General features: G+C 48.5%; 1 protein-coding gene across 6 annotated transcripts in view; it reads right to left on the reverse strand.

Moving 5' to 3' along the window:
- Positions 1-773: 773 nt before the first annotated feature.
- Positions 774-20,746, reverse strand: part of TBC1D5 (TBC1 domain family member 5) — a 540,103-nt gene continuing 520,130 nt past the window's right edge. For all 6 annotated transcript variants that reach the window (XM_039250589.1, XM_039250592.1, XM_039250590.1 and 3 more), the window contains 3 exons: positions 11,754-11,833; positions 10,770-10,931; positions 774-4,805 (listed from right to left, as the gene is read on the reverse strand). In XM_039250589.1, coding sequence (XP_039106520.1) covers positions 4,503-4,805; positions 10,770-10,931; positions 11,754-11,833 — 545 coding nt within the window. In that variant the 3' untranslated portion in view covers positions 774-4,502. The remainder of the gene's footprint in view (positions 4,806-10,769; positions 10,932-11,753; positions 11,834-20,746) is intronic.

The raw sequence follows: 20,746 nt of genomic DNA on the forward strand, positions 1-20,746 counted from the left end.
AGAGACTGGAGATTCACTGCACAGCTCTCTGTGGGGACAGAGGACCCACCTTCACCACCTGCAGCCTCTTCCCACACACCCAGCGCCCAGGCTGCAGGGAGCCAGGGACAAAGCCTCTGCCGTAGCCGGGGTTGGGTTGGGGGGTGGGGGGGTGGGGGCGGTGTTAGATGTGTTAGTACTATTCCCCAGAAGCTGGCCTGGAGAGAAGTGTGACAAGCGGCTTGTTCAAATGGGAGGAGCAAATACCGTAGAGGGGTGGGGAAGGGAGTCAGGAGAGGGAAGGCGCTCAGCACCTGGACTCAACCCTGCAGGGAAGCCCCTCTCCCTTGCCACCCTGCACTCACCTCTCCTCAGCCAGTTCAGAGCTTCTCCCAGGAGAGGGGCCCATTTGCAGAGCTGCTTCCTGGGACATGGGAAAATGTCTCAGGCAGGGATGCAGGCAGCACAGGAGGAGCCAGCTGCCCCGAAGTGGTCTTCCCAGGGGATACAGGCAGAGTCCCCATTACACCTGCTGCACGGGGTCCCTGCTCCCGGCAGCCAGCGAGGGATGCCAGTGTGCGGGGCTGTCACTGGTCACCGTCACCAGCATGAGCCACCTGAGAAGGGTGTCAGGCCCTCCAACTTTCCCAAGGCAGAACCTGCGGATAATAAAGTGACTTGGGGGAATGGGTTGTGACGCATGGGCGGGAAAGCCCCTTGCTGGCTGGACCTGGGACAGAGGCCTGCTCGGCACCTTGCCCCGTCCCCTGCCGGGAACAAGTCAAGCTACAGTCTCAGTTTCACATTAGTCTTTTATTGTAACTGTATTGAATGGGATCACTTTGCCAAAAGGGTAAGTCATTTCTTAAATCAGTATGAGTTACAGCATAAAGACGAATGAGAACAAAGCAACAGGATATAAATGGCACAACAGGGTATTCCATAAATCAAATAAATTGTGCCCTCATGAGAGAAATTATTATGACGACTTTTACATCAAAGTGGTCTCCAGCCTGCTTACAGGAACTTTATATTTCTATTTCTTTTTAACACTATAAAAAGAGAGCTTTTGAAAGTAACATAGAGGGTGGGGTGGGGAAGCATTTTGGCCTGTGGGAAGGAAGCCCGGCTTGCCAGGTGCCTTCCTTAATTTATCCCCCGCCTCCTGTCCCCGCCCCCCCACCCCCCAGGGCCCCTGTTCTGTACACACGGGGGCGGGGCCAGGTGTGCACCTGCAGGAGAGGGGGACGGAATGGTGGAATGGCCTGGCCCCCACAGGACAGCCACTCCGAGGGCCTGCGTCTCCTCCCCTGCTCCCTGCTGGCCCCAACACTGGTTCTGTAACAACTCCAGGAGGCAACTTAAGGAAACAACAAAATAAAAACAAAAATAGTAAATTTAAGTCAACTCTGGCAGATTACCTATCATTAGGAGACAACGTAAGTGCCACTGAGTTTTGTATTTGTTCATTGTCTCTGACAAAGTGCGGGAGTCATTCATGTTAGTGGAGGGCAGTCAGCTGCAGAGAAGGCAAAGCACAAGGCTGCCTCGGTGGACTTTTAGCCACACTCGTTCCGCAGTGGTATTCTCACCGGGTTGCAGTTAGCAGTGAGCATTAGCAGGAGATCACCTTTGGAAGAAGAATCCAGTATAATTAAGTGTTTAAAGTGTTGTATGACCCCTTGGCATATACAAAAGGTAAGGCAAAGTCATAATGATTTTCTTTCTCTAATCTGTAACTCTCATATGTAACGTAAAAAGATAAAATTTAACTCAAAGTTCCAAACTGATCAGAGAGGAATGCATGAAACACAGGCACATGTATTAAAAAAGTGGATTGGTAGAACACATCTAAGCTTTACAGATATAAAATGTATTTAACTGCTAATAATCAAAACATGAGAGGGTTCCACTGATTATATTTGTTAAAGAAAAATAAAAAGGTTTCATATGGTCAGGATTTAAAAAAATGTGCAATGTAACAGAAGTACCTGATAAAATAATAAAAAAGGAACACATTCTTTAATAGCACTGTAACTAATAAAAATGCAAACAATGCTTGACTATGAAAAATAAAAACAAGTCACTTAAAAAGATTGAGAGAGTAATACAGCTCTCGAGCCCCACGGATCTATGGGAGGTTGAGGATGGCACTGCCCGCGTCCACTCCCCCTTGAGTCTCTTTCCTCCGAGCAGGGAGCAGCGTGTTTCGAACCACAGAAGCAACAGCCCTGAGGGACCCCATCGTTCTCACGTGGCACTGACACGGAAGCACAGAACGGAGGACCTACCCTTAGTGTGCTGGAGGCCGGGGGTTTCAGTGACTCGCAGACACCTGGCCGACTGCAGGGAGGTAGCCCAGGGCCTCGGGGTGGTGGGTGCCTGGCGGCTCCTGTGTGCCCACTGGTACTGGCCTCCTGTGAGTCTAGCTCTCAGGGGCCACGGAGATGCTCAAAGCGAGCAGATGGCTGTGACCCGCTGCCAGGGGAGAGCCAGCTCCATGGCCCTTTCCAGTCGCTGTCCTGGAGCCCTGGCAAGGATGGCTCTGCGCTTTTTACCTTAGAACTCAAAATACCAACAAGTCCCCAGACTAGGTCCTCTGAGAGAAAATAATGGCAACCCGGCGCAGTTGCAAGGCCGCTCACTGTACAGGGACCTTGGGAGCATAGTCTTCAGGGCGACACATACTTGGCAGTAACTTACTCAGTGAGTCGCCCCCACAGGGGACTGGGCAGACCACTCAGTCAGGAGCCAGGGAGCTCATCAGCGTATCTCTAAGTAGCCACGGAAGGCCAAACAGTCCTGTTATCTGAGCAAAACCAGAGCGGTTACTCGTCTTCCAGGCTCATGCGTTCAGAGGTTCTCCTGCTAGAGTTTAAGAACAAGTGGTAGAGCTACTTAGAACCCTCTCTGTAGTAGCTGACTCTCGAGTCATCACTAGGTTTTCGGGGCACACAGGGGAAATCAGGTCATTATCACTTTCGTCTGTAGAGAAATACATGGTCAGAAGTGGGAAGGATTAGATGGCATTCTTTCAAACTTAGCTTTTCCCTTGTTGGCATGACAGGTCCCGCCGCCCAGAGGCCTCGCCCTCCTCAGAGGAGAGGCCCTAAGGGCCAGTCACGGGGGGCACTGCGCTCTCCTGTCACAACTCCTGCCTGGGCCCAGGAGAGGGGAAGTGTCCTGTGCAGGGACTTCTTAAGACAACAAACAGCTTCCGTGATGCCTTCTGCCCATCACGATTCCGTAAGCCGCCCACTGAAAAGGGGAAAGCCCCACTCCACGCTGAAGCCGGGGAAGGCGCCGGCATGCCGGACCTGGTCCTGCCGTGGCCGTGGGGCCTGGCGCAGTGCACAACCCAACCCAGGCCCTGCAGCAACTACACTTGGCTCCCAGCAAAGGGAGGGCTGTGCAGCAATTCCGCATCCTGATGACATCTGGAATGTTCTGTGGGAAGTCCTGCTCCCCCAGAAGGGACTCCAGGTCTTATTCCCTGTTACTGCTACTTTAAGGCCAATGGGAGATCCTGACTGTGGATGGGAATGAGTTTGGGTTTTTCCCTTTACTTCTCAACTGACAGGTGACAGTGTATTCCACCGTCAAGGTTACAGAAGCTTTACCAGAAAACTATCTGAGAGATGCTTATCCCACAGTCAGGGTCACATTTGCCAATTCAAGGAAGTAATATTCTTACAACTTTTGAAATCAGTGCATCAAAGATTGGCTTAATGTGACCTTGCTTTCTGGTCCTGAAAGATTCTAAGAGGGGAAATACAATTGTGTGAGGAGGGACAGTGATGGCCGGAGTCGATCTGGCCTGAGGTCTGGAAATGTACTCTTTAACAAATGAAAAAAATCTAACTCCCATCACACCAAAATATGATTCGTAAGTTTAGACCCTGTTTCTAAAGATCACTGTAACTTTCTGAGAGGTCAGTGATGGGTTTTTTCCAGCCCTGGAATCCACCAGTTCTAGTCCATTCTGTTGTATTTGGCTCTGCTGTATGGCTCCCCAAAGGAGTAATGAAATAGGCTGAGATATAGATTTCCAGAGAGAAAGCCTTCTTGATATCAATTGATTTTCCTATGACTGGTGCTCTGAGGGAGGGAAGGTTTGAAACCAACTCTTCTTCCTTCTTCTAGTTAAAAATGATGGAGTTGCCACACCTAATTCTTAGTTGGGGAAAAGAGGACGGATGAAAAGTGATTCTAATTGTGGTTTGGTCTCTTTTCTGACAATGAGCTGATACTGGATACTTAACCCAGGTCCACCTCAGAGCAAGGGTGGGGTGGGATGAGGTAAGGGCCGCAAAAGCCCTGAGTTCCGGTGAACATCAGTCTGTGCACTCTGTGGCCCCGTCTGCCTCTCTCTAGAGGGTTCCGATGGGCTGCGTGAGGGCCACAGGCCTGCTGCGAAAGAAGTGTTGGTTTCAGAGGGGTCTCCACTGGGGGAGCCTCAGCCAGACCCTGGGGCTGCTGAGGGGGGTGGCCGGTCCCCACAAGGGAAGCCAGGGGCACTGTGGTCAGATGTCCAGGGGGCTCACAATGGTGAAGCCCGAGTCCTTGCTGTTGCTGCTGCTGTCCTCATCAGGGCTGGAGCCGGGGTTGCTGGAGGAAGCTGAGGCCGGGCCCATCAGTGGGTCAGAGAACACCAGAGGGGAGCGGGCCAGGGGCTCGCTTTTCCCAGAGGTGCTTCGGAGGGTGCGAAGAGGCTGCGCCTGGCCTGAGGAGGACCCCTTGGCACTGCCCATGTCATCGTCTTTGGAGACCAGGATGAAGTCGTCTGCGTTCCCTCTGTCCATGCGCCCTGATGTTTCTGAGGAGGCCTGTGAAGTAGAGGCAGAAGTAGAGGTGGGTTAAGAGAAGAATCCAGGGAAATGAGCTAACCAGCAGCCCTAGGAGCGCCTCATGGAAGCTGAGACCCCTGGCCCGATGCTCTTCCTTGGAAAGATGCCATGTTTGGCCCTGCTTCGCTGAAGTCCAGGTACTTCCCAGTGGCGTGGGGCCTGCCCTCCTGAAGCTGGAACGCTGGGTTCCCAGGGCAATAACATAACCACCTGCTTGATAAGCTAAGAGAGGCCGGCTTGGGAGACAGCCAGCAGGCTGCAGGCAGACTCCCTACCAGCTGCACGTGGCACCCTGCCGTGCACATCACTCATCTTCCTTGGCCTTTAACGGTCTCATCTGCAAAATGAGGATAAGGGTGTGGTCACCATACAATGAGATGATGTGCATGGATGTGAAACGCACAGAACTGGCTCCATAACATACGCCCAGATCTGGAGCGATTTTACTACCTGCTTAAAGAATAGCTTCAGGAGGGCCTAATGTTTGTATCTCATAGCCAGCTCATCTGCGTACGCACTTAGGGACCCCCTGGGACAATGATGGCAAATACAAAAACCAGGAATGGTAAATGTCAAGTATATGGCAAAAGGTAGAAAGACAGAAGTGCTTTACTGATCATTATTTTCCTTTCTTCTTAGGCAATTATGAGTAGCATTTGTTTTTAACTAAAAATACTGACATATATGAACATGAGTAAGGGTTTTCGGTTAAGCCCAGAGAAGCCCCTGCTCATCCTGACACGAGTAAAGCTACAGCCTGGCCAAGGGTGCTGCAAAGCTGGCCAGGCAGAAGACGTGCTGACGTAAGCTGATGTGGTACCCACACCTGCTCGACCACCCACCCTGCCTACTCTCTCGCAGCGTGGGTGGGGGCTGGGGCAGGGGTCTGAGGTCCGACGACATGTACACTTCCCTTGGCTGGAAGTGCCCCCCACCGGATCCTCTGGCCTCCAGACCAGTATGGGCCAGGCCACCTGTGGGCTGTGGGCAGCACCTGGACAGGTAGCTGGCAACACTTCCAAGGGAAGTCTGGGTTTGACTGCCAGTCGTCTCTCTGAACTACATGTTCTTGGTGACATGGGGGTGGTGAGTAGCTAAATAATGACTCAGGTGCCTCCACCCTCTGACCATCTGTCCACCTTTAAGATATTTAATTGGGAGAACAGAAGCAGAATTAGCCTTAAGATCACAGGGCTGAAACAACAGGTGTTGAAGTTCTTCATCTCAAGGTTTAAAGCTGTTTCCATTCTATTAACACATTAATTCTCACAAAACCGAGGAGAAACACAGAGCCTGGCACTCTGGGAGAAGGGGGTGTGATCATAATCTGCACTAAGGGCAGTTTGGGAGAGAAAGACTGTCCACCGTGAGGTGGGCCCAGTCAGGCCGGTGCCACCTTCGGAGAGGCTGGAAGGGACACATGGCTGGGGCTTGTGCTCCCACGCATATGCACATGGGGTGCAGGGCAGGCGGTGCTGTGGGACCTCAACTTCAACCTTCTACCTCCCACGTGCGGACACCATTGTCCTGCACTGTGAACTGTGAAAACCTCGACCTCTCCCCCCACACAGCGTCTGTGGCTGGAATGCTGCTTGGCAGAGCTTAGCTTAGGTTGAAAATAAAAAGAGCATGTAGAGCAGGCCCAGTTTTCAGAGTGACTCCTTCGGCTTATAGTGAATACATTGCAAGACTCTGAGGAGGAGAAATATGTCATAAAACCTGTGATCAGAAGATGAGGTTCCTGCCATTACTAATTATCTGGCACGTTTCCGGGAAAGTGTTGAAGTCCAGTTACACTTACCCTCTGCCACCCATCCCCAGACAAAATTATGGACTGGCTCAGACAAAGCGCGGTAGAGCAGGCAGGCCCTGGCCTCACCTTTATATTACAGATTACAAAAGGAAGCCCATTTCCGAGGCCTGGCGGCTTGGCCACGGTCACAAAGCCAATGAAAAGATCTCACTCTTCTGGACTCCTACCTAGAACTTTTTTCTAAACACAAAGATGCCTTCTTTCTGGATTTCCTTGGCAGCCTTTGTTACTACCTGGTTCTGTTTATGTCATTTACACAATCCTTTTTTTCTTTTTTTTTTTTGCCAAACATAGGTATGTACTGTACAACTGAAGAAGTTTTTCAACATGTCAGTCCTGCCTAAAACTGGCCAAGACCACCACAATATACAGCCTCCGGCCCCCAACCTGTGCTCTCCTCAGCCTGCCTCATTTCTTACCTTGAGTTAAGGAACCTGGTGGGTGCAGGTGAGCCCAGCTATGGACTAGCTGTTCAGGAGAAGTGTTCTCTATGCTAATACAGAGGCACCAAGCCGCATGTGGATACTGAGTACTTAAAAGGCGGCTAACGTGATGGAGGAACTGTATTTTTAACTTAATTTCATTTAATCTTAATGACTTTAAATTTAATTTTATCTAGATGTCTGGCTAGCAGCTACGTATTTAGACAATGCAGCTGTAGACCATACAGATAAAAATAGGGGCCCCAAGTACCAGTGAGGCCCATGATATGGGCTCGTTGACCAATGAATCTAGAGTCCTGCAAAGTCCTGCCTTCTACTGGCATAGAGTTGGGTCAAGTTTACCAAAAAACTTACAAAGGAGTGTGTGGAGGACAGACTGGGAGGGAGGGACCGAATGTGGCTCTTTTCGCTCTACAGAATATAATTTTGCATCTGCCACTTTCAGAGCTGGGGATAAGGTTTGTGAATCGAATGGAAAGAACAGTACTAATGAACATGCCGGTGGGGAGTGAGGCACACACACTTCCATAAAGGAAAAGCCCTACTGAACTTTCTAATGGGGAAGATGTCCCAAGGTGGGTGAGCCTGATTCTCGGCATTGTCTTTTACACATACCTAACTCAGGAATGAGCTGCGGCACAAGCCACCACACACCCAACATGTGTTGATTACGTCTCCAGAAGATGTCTCAAAAGCCTGCCTCGCCCTGTTCCCCCAGCCTCTGCCCCCTCTGTTTAACTGGAAGCTCATCAGCCCCTAACCCTGAGCACCCCTAACGCTTGGCGGAGCAGGCCCTCCGCCCCCACTTGGGAGGCAGAGGAAAAACACCTTCAAACTCCTACCTGGCCCACATGTTCCTATCCAGAGCCAGCCCCCCCCCCCGCCCCCCCCCCCAAAGTAAGTCTGCCAGTTCCAAGCCCTGCAGACCATCCTGAGTTGCTGGGTCAGGACTTCCAGCCTGGTGGTCCCCGTATGAATCTAGTCCAGATCCCCGGCACAAGGCACCAGGCACCAGACTTGGCTTTCTGTGGGACCTGCTGCTTCATCTGGGAATTCTCTTGCCTTTTCTCCCGTGAAGGCGAGAGGAGAGCACTGCTTCCCTATTTCTTCCTTCCTCAGATAAAACCTCTCTCAGGAGCATGGCTTTTTTATAAACTAACAGCCTTAAGGGAGAAGCCGTGGCAGGAATGAGCAAAGAAGAAAAACCCTTCTATTTTCCCTTTTCTACTTTTCTTCTTTTCCACTTAGCCTTACAGAGGAACAGAGATGCGGAGAAGGCAGTGGGGGACTCTCTGGGCGCAGGATGGATTGCCTGTGTTTTAGAAGCACACACAGAGGCCAAAGATCTCTGGCTGTTGCACAGAAGTGTGGCCCGCCAGCACAGGGCACATCTGTTTCGTGTCACACGTACCTCACGTCTGGCTCTCCTAGCACATGCGCATGGGGGTCTGCTAGGGCAGTGGTGGTAACAAGGCAGGTTCTTACATAATGAAAACCAGGAGTAACAATGGCAAAGTACAATCAAGAAGATTTAAATTTAGCAAATTCATTAGTGCTTTTGAAAGGTCTTTTGTGTAATATTTTTACACATCCAAATAAAAAAAAATTATGCTAAATTTTAAAATAACATGGTCAATTAAAAATAGTTGGGGGGATGGGGCGCCTGGGTGGTTTAGTCCGTTAAGCGCCTGACTATGGCTCAGGTCATGATCTCACAGTTCGTGAGTTGCACCCTGTGCTGACAGCTCAGAGCCTGGAGCCTGCTTCAGATTCCGTGTCTCCTTTTCTCTCTGGCCCTCCCCTACTAATGCTCTCTCTCTCTCAAAAATAAACCTTAAAAAAATAAAAAAAAAATAGTTGAGGGTGAACCTAAGCTCAACAGTATTTGAATAAAGAAATGATTATTGGAAAATTAAACATCTGCTTAGGGAAGGAGAATTTGGAGGAATTAATCAAATTAAACTTGCAATGTTAATGCTCTATTTATGTGACTAAAACTGCAGACTAAATGCTCTATGAAAATTTCTTTTCAAAGCTGAATGAAATTAACCACACAAGGTTCTCTTTCCTTGAAAAGTACTCTTAAGGAGCGCCTGGGTGGCTCAGTCAGTTAAGCGTCTGACTTCGGCTCAGGTCATGATCTTGCGGTCCATGGGTTCGAGCCCCGCATCGGGCTCTGTGCTGACAGCTAGCTCAGAGCCTGGAGACTGTTTCAGATTCTGTATCTCCCTCTCTCTCTGACCCTACCCTGTTTGCACTGTCTCTCCCTCTTCTCTCTCTCTCAAAAATAAATAAAACAAAAAAATTTAAAAAAAGAAAAGTACTCTTAAAACTAAAAAAGTTCCCATTCTAAAATATCACTTTGGTCTTTTTTTCATCATAAAAATAACTTATAAGTATCTGGATGCTCGTTTTTGAGAGAGAGCCTTAGATGAGATTTTGCTAATGCTCCTTTTTCATGAGAGACTCTTGAATGCTGAGAACAAACTGAGGGCAGATGGGGTAGGGGGAGGGGAGGGGGGTGATGGGCACGGAGGAGGGCACTTGTGGGGATGAGCACTGGGTGTTATATGGAAACCAACTTGACAGACTAATTTTAAAAAATGAACAATTTGTATAAAAGAAATAATAAAAATAATATATATGAAAATTAAAAAAAAACCAAGATGAAACTTTGAAAGCCATTAAAAAGTGTGTAGTTAGGGGCCGTTGTCCCAGCAGGGACAGCATAGTGAGGAAGCGCAGTGGCGCTGGAAGCCTGGGGCCCGGGACAGGAGGCCCGCAGACACGTGGCCTGCGGAGCCTCTGCTCCCGCGGCCTTCATTTTCTCACTGGTAAAAGAAGCAGGCAGGACTCAGCACAAGAGGAATTCCTTGGATCCTTTCTCGCTGGAAAATTCTATGCTCCTATGTTAGCATAAATTATACACTATGTTGACACCTTGAGAGCAGGGGTCAGCAAACTATGGCCCATAAGCCAGGTCTGGTCTGTGGCCCGTTTTTGTGCAGCTCTCAAGCTGAGAATCGCTTATACGTTTTTAAAGGTTGTACAAAGAAAGAAACACACCTAATACAAAAACAAATGTGTGACATAGACCATATGTGGCCTCCAACTCCTAAAATATTAACTATCTGATCCTTTACAGAAAGAGTTCACTGACCTCTCTCCCTTAGGGGATGGACATTAATGAGAAATCCCCCTCCCTGAAGGCAAAAAAAAAAAAAAAAAAAAAAAGGTTCTAGCCAACTAAAGTACACTCAGGACAGCGTTGGGAAAGAATGAACGGCACTTCCTGTGCTTACGGGGAATGGGAGCATCAGCTAGAGGCAACTAACCAATAGCAGAGACAGAGATCTGGCTTTCTGATGCCACACGATAGGGCTGACAGGAGGTTCAGGCCAAAGCTGCTGCATACAGGTCTGTAGGTTGTACACTGCACAACTCTAGAAGATAACAGTCTAATTATTATCATTGTGAATGGTACCCCATAGGGCACTAGAGTATGCAACTTGCACAGCTATATATAGCGCTTCTGGCTCAGGCCACTCATGGTATTTTATAGTTGAACTTCACACATGGTAATCTGAAGTGACTTTGGCAAAGATTTTAGTATTCCTCACTTTGAAGAACTCATGTGAATGTACCCCCATCAAGCTGATGTGACACTGTTCATCAGAGCTCTTATACCTGCTTGCTGGCCCCAGGCGTTTGGTCGCTCTGGCCTTGGCCTTGGCCCTGGCCCTGGCCACTGGAGCAGTAGTGATCATCTGAGATGGTGATCTGCTCATTCTCCTCAGCTTCCAGCTGACTCTGGTTGAAACGCAGGGAACCTTTCAGAATGTCTTTGATCTATTTTTCAAAAAAGAAGAAAATAAATAAAAAAGATGAATGAGTTTGTTTTGAAATGCTACCTAAACCTCTAATACCTTTAAACTAGACTCATCACGGACCATTTTTTAATAGGATGGAGAGGACTATATTACCACAAGAAAGGAATAAGAGGAGAAAATCCAACTGTAGCAAAGCCATGGCCTTATTAATGACCAAGGAAAATTTCTGAGTCTTAATGGCCAGGTTCTCACAGGGTCAGACCTGGGTGTCACATCCTGGGCAGTTATCTTAGAGCAGGAAGTGCCATGTGCCTACACACTCAGCTCCACTGAACAGCCCTTAGCTACTAAAGTGGCTGCGCACCAGCTGAATTGTTAATAACACAGGCAGACATCTGAGAGCCGCACACTCTTTTCATTAGCGCGTACGTGCCCCTCAGCCCTCCAGGGGTTGGGTGAGTGTGCTCCTTACAGGGCTGAGACCTGCCGTGGGTGGTGATTAGGACTTGTGCTCCCAGGCAGCATGTATTTATGGGGGAACAGCCTTGCGTGCTGCGGGACCACGCGACACCAGCTCTGGGGGAGGAGCAAACTGAATGACTTTGGTAAGAGGAAGAAGCAAGGGTGGGAATGGAAAACTAGCTCGGGCCGCAGGCTGGTCAGACATGATCACTAGCAGGAGCGCGAGGTGTAAAAAGGTGGGGGTTCAGGATGGGCTCTGGGAGGAAACGAGGGGCTGGGGAGACGCTGGCTCTGATACCGTGCATGGCACGCCACAGGATACCCTCCCCAACAAGCACTGAAAGAATGGCCAGCGGGGCACAAAGGTCAATGGACATACCTGTTTTAATCCTGCCAGAGAGACTAGAATTTGATCTTCTTTCTCCAAATTTTCTTGTAATATCACATCTTGAATATTTACTGAAAATAGAAGAATGACATTTTATAACTAATGCCCTGAGTATAACTTATCTGCTGCCACATCATAACTTGCTGGGAAATGTTTCTGTCCAATTTCATAGCAAGTATTTCCACCAAGGACACTCTGCCGAACCGCAGATGAGGCAGGCGTGGGGGAGAGCAGAGGGGAGCACTGAGCCCGGCGAGCACAGCCGTCCCACAACACGACACAAACGCGTTCTTATAGTGACAGATGTGTCTTCGCTTCCACAGAGAGGCTGGGGCACCTCCTGCTAACCTACGATGTGAACAGTCTAGAGCATTCATCCAGCCTCTGGGAGGAAGCATTTCAGTCCGAGCTTCCCACACTGCCTCACGTTCCGTGAGGTTAACTCCCCTCTGTCTCTGAACAGGTCCCCGCAGGTGACTGAAGTTAATAAAGACACCGTCTTTAAAGATTTAAACAGTAAAGCATGTTGTCAACTCAACAAAATGGTAAGAATCAAAGGACAAACTCGTGGCCCGACAGGTTGCCATCAGACATCAATGCCTATGGAGTCTGCCTGACTTCGCCCGGGGTCTTCACAGGAACGGACTTCTCTGCATCCTCTAGGAGGCTCTCCCTCCACGGGAGAAGTCCTTCATCTAGGCCTGCTTTGAGCATCCAGCAAGCCGGCCGTGACCGCCAGGCTCAGCACCGCACTGAGCTGCGTGGCACCAGCAGGCCCAAGAAGCAGTGGGTCTCGGCGCTCCCCCACCACAAGCCGGAGGGATGCACGCAGCCCTGCTGCTGGGGGGGGCCTGCGGAGCTGGGATTCTCAGGAGAGCTCGAAGGAGGAAGAGCGCCCTTCCCCCCACCCCCCGGGGGGCTAGGCAGGAGAATGCGAGGGGTAATAGGGGGCAACTAAAACACGCTTTAAAAAAGATACCAATGAATACACCAATTGGACAATCACGACAGTAAGTAGGCTTACCTTCCATTAACATCTACTTTCTTATTTTGTGGCCTTAAATCACACCTTACAAGCCCCATGCTTAGTCACTCACTCAGTAGAGCTGTCTCAGTCTCCACTGGAGACTCCTCAGCTGCAAGCCCGGCCCCCTACGGCCACCAGAGCTGTGTGTCAATCCCTGCTTGCTTACCCCTGCCCGGCTAGCAGGGGCAGGGCCAGCACATCCATGCAGCCAGCTCCTCCTCCCTGTTCAGCTCTGGTCCCATGATGCCTCTTCGGAGCAGCCTTCCGGCCCGTCGAAGCTAAGAGAGCCCGGGTTCCGCCCCCCGTCACTGCCGCATCTCTTTTCCTATACTTTCACTACATACTTGTCACCATCAGCTTTATCACATGCATTTGTTGGCTTTTTGCTGTCCACCTCCCCCAGTGGAATATACGCCCCAAGGCTGTCTTGTTCAGGGTTATCCCCTCAGCCCTCAGAATGAGGCCTACATTTCAGGTACAGAGTAAGTACTGACTGAACAAACAAACGTGGGAAAACACACTTGGAACATGCATTTCAAAACACTGCTATGCTAAATATTTCCAAAAATATTACCAGTAAGGGAAAAGGCAACGACTGATACCATCAACACGAGCCCAGCCTGACAATTTGTTAGAATCTTCAATAGGAATAAATCTCGAACCCACGCTGACAAGTCCTCTCACACACCGCAGCAGAAAAACAGCAGCTTTTATTTATTCAGAAAACGTGACTGTAGTTTCTGGCTCATATAAAGGCCCGCTTCAAAACAAGAAAGCAAGATGAATGGGAATGGAATAATAGATATAATTAGAGAGTGAATGTTTTTGGTTTCCTTAAAAGCCTGTAACAATTTGTTCTCCCTCAACAGAAAAACAACACAGAAGCCACTCAACAAGACACAAATGACAACCGACTGCAGGGAGCTGACAGGAACCGGTGATGTAGGTCTGTTAGGGGACTGAAGATGGTCACTTTGGTTTTTGTGAATGCCATGGTTTCAAGGCAGAGGTCCGAGGGCTGCCTGGGGCCGCTGGGTTGTCTTGCGGGGGGCGGGAATGGTGAGGTCTGCACCACTGAGCTGTAAGGCGGGGTGGACTTCCCAGCTCCTGCTACATGAACAGGGGCAGCAGGGGAATCACTCGGGGGCACTGAGAGCAAGCTCAGCCAATGCATGCAGGGATATCTGGAAGAAGCATGGGAGGCTTCCTGGAGAGGAGGCCACTGGAGGCCGCATCTAGTGGATCACGGGCCGTGAAAAGAGGAAATGGGTAGAAAGCAGATGTGACACATCCTGCGGCCCAGACTGGATCTTCAGCTCCTGCCTGCCGCTTTGACAGTTGGCTGTGGAACATATCCGGAAGCAAAAGGTTTGGCCAAACTGCCTGGCTCCTGCCTCCAGTGTAACGTGGGGCCCATGGTCAGTAACAACAAGGCCGAACCCCTTTAGGGTCACGGGCTATAGGCTAGCAGGGCAGTCAGTCAGTGGCCCATAACCATGCGAGAACAGGTTTCTCCTCAGAGGCCAGCAAAGACCCAGAGGGCACCCAGAGATCCTTCCTCAAAGGCCAGAGACACGAGAGCCACCCTAGAACACGGACATCATCCTGGCAGGGAGAAGAGACAAAGTAGAGAAACTCTAACTGGGGGCATTTGTTCAGATGAGATGGCTAACTTGTAAAACACCAAGCTGCCTCAACTGGCAGGTGTAAGCCTTGGACTGCCACTGGTGGGAATGGACCTTCAGAGCAGCGAGGTTTTGTACACCTGAGCTTAAATACGTGATTTACCACCCCACTGCAGGGGTAGCAGTGTCCACCTGACATCTCAGAAAATCATACGGCCACGTTGCCTGAAAATCTCAGGAAGGAAGTCATCCCAATGTCCCCTCCAGGATGCCACAAACCCATATATTTGATGGTGATGTTCGCAGGGGAAGGGTGAAGAGGGGAGTGGCGGTGAAGGTGGAAGATATGGCCATAGTGGGAAGATGCAAGATGAGAGGCCCCTTGCTTTTCATTATAGGCCTAGGTGGTAAAGGTGCTCCATGATCTAACGGCCACTTTACTCCACATGCTCTAGCTTGTTTATGAGCACAAACAGCCAGCGAGCCTAGATGCCCACTACGGTGCCGTCTCCTGGGTCTAAGGTGGCAGAGCTGCTGGTGGGCCACGCCAGCTCCACCCTCTACCCCTCCCTCGCCAACACGCCCCAGATCTCATTCAGGGCAGCACCCTGCGCACCTCCCCTCACAGCCAAGGTGGGTCTTGTGACCCACCTCTGGCCCAGTGAGGTGTAAGAGAAGTCCTTGGACGGCGCTTCTGGAAATCTCCTCACTGGGTCTGACTCTATCTGCGGCTTTTGGGCCTTTAGGCTTCCTACTTCCGCTGCCCGAAATGCTGGCAGGAGCTTCACAAGTCATCTTGCAAGGACCGTGGGCAGTGACCCAGAGGGAACCTGGGCACTGGGCGCATCATGGAGCTGCTGTACTTGCTCGGACTGCCCACCTCTAGGCTTCTTTTATTTATGAAAAAAATAGGAATAACCTCCTTGATCTGTTTATTCTACTGCTTTTTGGGACTATGTTATTAGCAGCTGTATTAGTCTCAAGGTACTACAAACTGGCTGGTTTAAAACAACAGAAATTTATTCTTAGTTCTGGGGGCTGTAAGTCCAGGGTCAAGGTGTCAGCAGGGCCATGCCCCCTGAGGTTCTAGGGCACCACTCTTCCTTGCCTCTGGAGGTTGCTGACAGTCCCTGGCATTCCTTGGCTCTGTCTCCATCATTACGTGGCACTGTCTCTGTGTTTGTGTCCAAAACCCCCTCTCCTTTAATAAGGACACCAGTCGCTGGACTAATCAAGTATCACCTCGTCTCCACGTGATTGTATCTGTAAAGACCCTGTTTGCAAAACGGTCACATTCACAAGTTCCAGATGGACACAGAATGAGGAGGAAACACTGTCCGACCCGGTATGGCAGCCAAGCTCTTCACTGTTACACAGGACACAAGCTATCCGGTTCCTCTACTGAAGGGGACTGACACAGCCCCACCAATCCTCTCCTGCTCGCAGACTAGAGCTTCACGTGCCAGGCTGGCTCCGGCCTGCTGTGCCATGAGGCCAGCCACCGGCACGCCCAGGGCAGAGGAAGAGCCCAGGGACTTAGCATCTTCAGCGCCATACCCTGACCAGGATCAAAGATCACCTTTTAGAATCTGATGAAAACCAAAACCTTCTGCCCTGCAAACCCACACATGTATATACTGTTCACTTAATTTTAAGGATAAACCTCTGCTATAGATGACTAAGCTCAGTAGTCTCACTTTTAGGAATCCAGGGTACAGAAATCCAAATTAAAACAAAAGGGCACCTTTGGAGACTATTAAATGTCTTGAATACAGGAATTTGGATTTTACTAACAAAGTACCGGCCATGTCAATCCTTTGCTGCATTAGTTCAACTATACATCGATTTAAGGTAGCATTTATGAGCATTCTACTAATATACAACTTCTCAGGAACAAATCTACTGCTTTCAGTTGCATCTACATGGAAAAATGGAAAAACATAATGACGTTTTCCTGATGCCTTAAAATAGTAAAATTTCCAATGTAATGCATATTCTTCCTTTTAGCAAGAGGCAGAATAAGTGATGAGATAAAGGCTCTTTTTGTTTCTGTATAGAATGAAGATTATGTTCTTTATAATCTCCTTCTATTTAAGTTTTATATAATATAGATGTTGGAGCACTGAAACTAAAGGGGGAAAATCTCACATAACTACTTCTGTGAAGATTACACAAGAATGTCATCAACGTTAACAGCTCCATGGTGAATCTACTGCATCTAAAGAGACGTCAACACCACAAAAGTAGATCTCTGATGGTAACAGTAGTGGAAGTGGCACACAAACTACTTTCTCAATCTCTTAAAAACCGTTTTTCTTCACTGGTAGAATAAAACTGTTTTCATTTGAATGGCTGGGACAAAAGGTAACATAAGCTCATTAAGAAGGGTAGTGGGAGGGGGCACCTGGGTGGCTGAGTTGGTTAAGCGTCCAACTTTGGCTCAGGTCATGATCCTGTGGACTGTTGAGTTCAAGCCCTGCGTCGGGCTCTGTGCTGACAGCTCAGAGCCTGGAGCCTGCTTCTGATTCTGTGTCTTCCTCTGTCTTTCCCCCTCCCCCACTCACACTCTCTCTCTCTCTCTCTCAAAAATAAACAATAAAATTTTTTTTTTTTTTTTTTAAATAAGGATAGTGGGAAGGGGACAAAACAGAAGTAACATCTATCGTGGAGGTGGAATTTAGCTTCCTTACCCCTGAGGGTAATACCAGGACTTTCCTCAAAGGATTACGATGAAGAGAAAATACATGAGCATAGTGTGTTGCCACTGTAGAGGCTCAGGATTGTGTTCCTTTCATTTCCACATGGCCGCGTTGCCTCACGTGACTATCCCAACAACCATTTAGATGAAGACCGTCATCCTCTTACACAAAAGGGAGCCAAGCAGCAATCCCTGGTCCGTTACCTGAGGTCTCATGACAGGGAAGTAGTACAGCTAGGACTAGATTCTACATCATCTGGACTCCTGAGCTCTGAGCTTCCCCACACGTCCACACATGGCACTGATGGAAGGGCCAGAGAGAGATATGAAGAGGCGTAGGATGGGATCTTGTCACTGACTTGACTTTGACTGCCTTCTGATGTCAGTGCCCTTTGTTTGGCGGTAGAACTGACCCAAGTGAGGTCAGCTTGCAGGCCAGGAAGTCATCTACATGCAAAACAGACTGCTATATCATTTCTGTCAGAACTTTCCAGAGCACTGGTCCTAGCATTAAACATCTTGAACTTTGATGACCTTGGGCAGAAATCTGTGTAAACCCATTGGTAATGGGGGCAATACCCATCTCAGAGGTTTGCTGGAGAGATTCGTTAGATGGGATAATCAAAATGGTCCACCTCAAGCACATTGCTATTACTATTAATGGTTAGTATGTTTTCCCTTTTCTAGTACCTTAAATATCCAGACAAGTGGATTCTGTTCTTTGGAGTTCTCTCATCTCTGATAGAAATTTAGTTACCTTGACCTTAGACACTCTCACATAAAGGACTGTCCAGACTTAAAGAGGAAATATGCAGGCGGTTACCAAATAGAGGGGTCGCATGTGGGGTTGACCTAGGGTTACATGTGTGCTCAGAGTGGTAACGGTTGAAGAGGTGGCCATGAGTCCAGGAGGGGGCAGAGCTGTAGTCACTACTGGCTCTGGCTGCACTGCTGACAAAGGAATTTCTGCTCAGAGTGTGTACCATGGCTGCCCAGATGGTGGGAGAAGGCAGGCTTAGAAGACTGTAGGTGTCAAATCCATCCTTTAATAGATCCTTTGCATTTGCGTGTCTCTGCAAAGGCTGATCCCCTTCTAGAAAACCCTCCTTTAAAGTCCACCTTAAAACTGTGTTTAAGCATCAGCTGTCTGTTAACAGTCTTACCCTTGAAAGCATCTAGCTGTTAGACTCTCCTGTCCCATCTTTTACTCTTGGAACTGTATTCTCAGACCAGGCTCACAGGCTACAAGTCTTATGAAACTGCACAGTTCTACATGGTGAATCCTGGATGCAAGGTCCTTTGGTTCCAATTATGGCACTCTGCTCACTACATCCGTACTACTTTAGAACCCCACAGGTCCCTGCCAATGTTCGTGAGATCACTGGTGCTCTGGGAAGGCCGTGGTTTCATGTGAAGCTATGTGTCACTTTAGGCATTTCCAATGAGGTAAAGTTTCCTTGGCCCACTCTTTCTCTCTACTTTGAAGCTTCACACATCTTCCATTGAGCGCTGAGCTCAATTTTAGAATACCACTCCTCCACTTCACCCCATCCAATCTACTTCTCCCAGAACCTATATTTACATTAGAAAGCAGGTACTTAGTAAATACTGGCTGAATGAACAGCACAGGGCTTTCTTACCAGCAAGAGGGCTGATTTTCATGTCCTGAGGAATAGATGTAGGGGAGATATTTCTCAGGTGAAGAACTAAGGGATACTAACATGACCAACCAGAGCTCAGAAATGGGTTAGGCACTCCATGCTCAATATTTTCTTAAAAACCAAAAGCAGATTGCACAGAAAATATAACCAAGGGTCTTATTTTGCATTCAGCTTGTCAGAATGACTGAGGACCCTAAACTGGGAGAGGAGCATTCAGTTAGGAAAAACTAAGGGTAAGACTAAGCAAATATGTGTCTTGCATTTAAGATTAGTTTTTGGTGACAATGAAGAGTTCTCCAGTAAACTGAGAGTACTTAGCAGAGTTAGAAATCTTTACTTATCTCTACCACTTGGCGTATTATTCCCTTAGGATTTCCTACCCTACCAGCCAGGGAATGTCATGGAAGTATGACTCCTCACAGCAAAATCTATCATATTCATGATATGGCTGCCATCTGAAGGTCAACCAGAAAAAAGACTTTACATATATTTTTAAACTTAGAAGGTGCCTGGGTGGCTCAGTCGGTTAAGCGTCCGACTTTGGCTCAGGTCATGATCTCACAGTTCGGGGTTCGAGCCCCGCATCGGGCTCTGTGCTGACAGCCAGCTCAGAGCCTGGAGCCTGTTTCGGATTCTGTGTCTCCCTCTCTCTCTGACCCTTCCCTGCTCACACTGTCTCTCTTTCTCAGAAATAAACAAAACATTAAAAACATTTATAAAATATAAAATGAAATAAACTTAAAAGGTCTTGAAGCTCTAGTAATGGTTAGATGCCTTTTATAGAAGACGTGTTTCTAAAAATACAAGCAGAATCACAGCTAGGGCCTTACTAAAAGGAAATATCCTAGGGTTCTGCCATCAGACCCTCTCATTTGGAAGCAATGAGCTAGGAGGACAGTTTGAGTAAGATTGTTATTTAGTCAAATAAGATCCTGTGAACTGAATTTAAGATATATATATGTATTTTTTTTTAATTGAAAAAAATTTTAATGTGTTTTATTTACTTCTGAGAGAGAGAGAGACAGAGAGAGAGAGAGAGAGAGAGAGAGAGAGAGCGTGAGCACACAAGTGTAAGCAGGTGAGGGTCAGAGAGAGAGAGGGATATATAGAATCCGAAGCAGGCTCCAGGCTCTGAGCTAGCTGTCAGCACAGAGCCTGATGCGGGGCTCGAACCCACGAACTGTGAGATCATGACCTTAGCTGAAGTCAGATGCTCAACCAACTGAGCCACCCAGGCGCCCCAAGATGGATATATTTTTTTGGTGAATTTTAGGCCATGAGTTTTGCTGACGGGAGGATCTAGTCAAAGTTAAGTGCTACTACTCAGTAGGGATTTAAACATGGCCCAAGGCAATGAACATTAGCCTTCTTAACTTGGGTTACACTTTCCCCTACTCACAAGCTCTACCTTAGTGTGAGATGCTTAAGGTGGCCACAAAGTCCTTGAGCTTTCAAGCAATCAGCAGCAAATCTGTTTCCACAAGATAGGGTGGACAAGTCTTTTGCCTGTTGGGTCATTAACTAGAGAGGGTTGGGATTGGAGGACAGACAGGCAGACTGGTATGGAGGGCTGTGAACGGGCTATGCAGTCAGACAGTTTAAGAAAGATGAAGGATTTGGAAACTTAATTTGTAAAAAGACAGGGAAGGAGAGATATTCAGTGTGGATTCCTCCTGTGGAAAAGCACTTGGGAAAATGGGAGACAGCCAGCAAGTGAAAAGCAAACTGATGGAAGATGGACAGTTTATACTGAAGTCACTGGCTCCGAGTTGTGGTGTCTTAGCCTGGGAAAGGATATGGCAGTGTATCATTTGCTGAGTTTTTCTAAATAAGCAGAGGGTCGGTACGAGTTAGATGCTGACCAATTATTCCAAATCTTCTGATAATAAAACTGGAGCGGGAGATGCAGGGGGTGGGAAGAGCCTCTTGCTACTAGAATAGAACAAGTTCAAAGAGGCTGAAGAGAGAACTGA

The sequence above is a fragment of the Hyaena hyaena genome, unplaced genomic scaffold (genome assembly GCF_003009895.1).
Source record: "Hyaena hyaena isolate Hyena2069 unplaced genomic scaffold, ASM300989v1 scaffold_375, whole genome shotgun sequence".
NCBI classification, from domain to species: domain Eukaryota; kingdom Metazoa; phylum Chordata; class Mammalia; order Carnivora; family Hyaenidae; genus Hyaena; species Hyaena hyaena.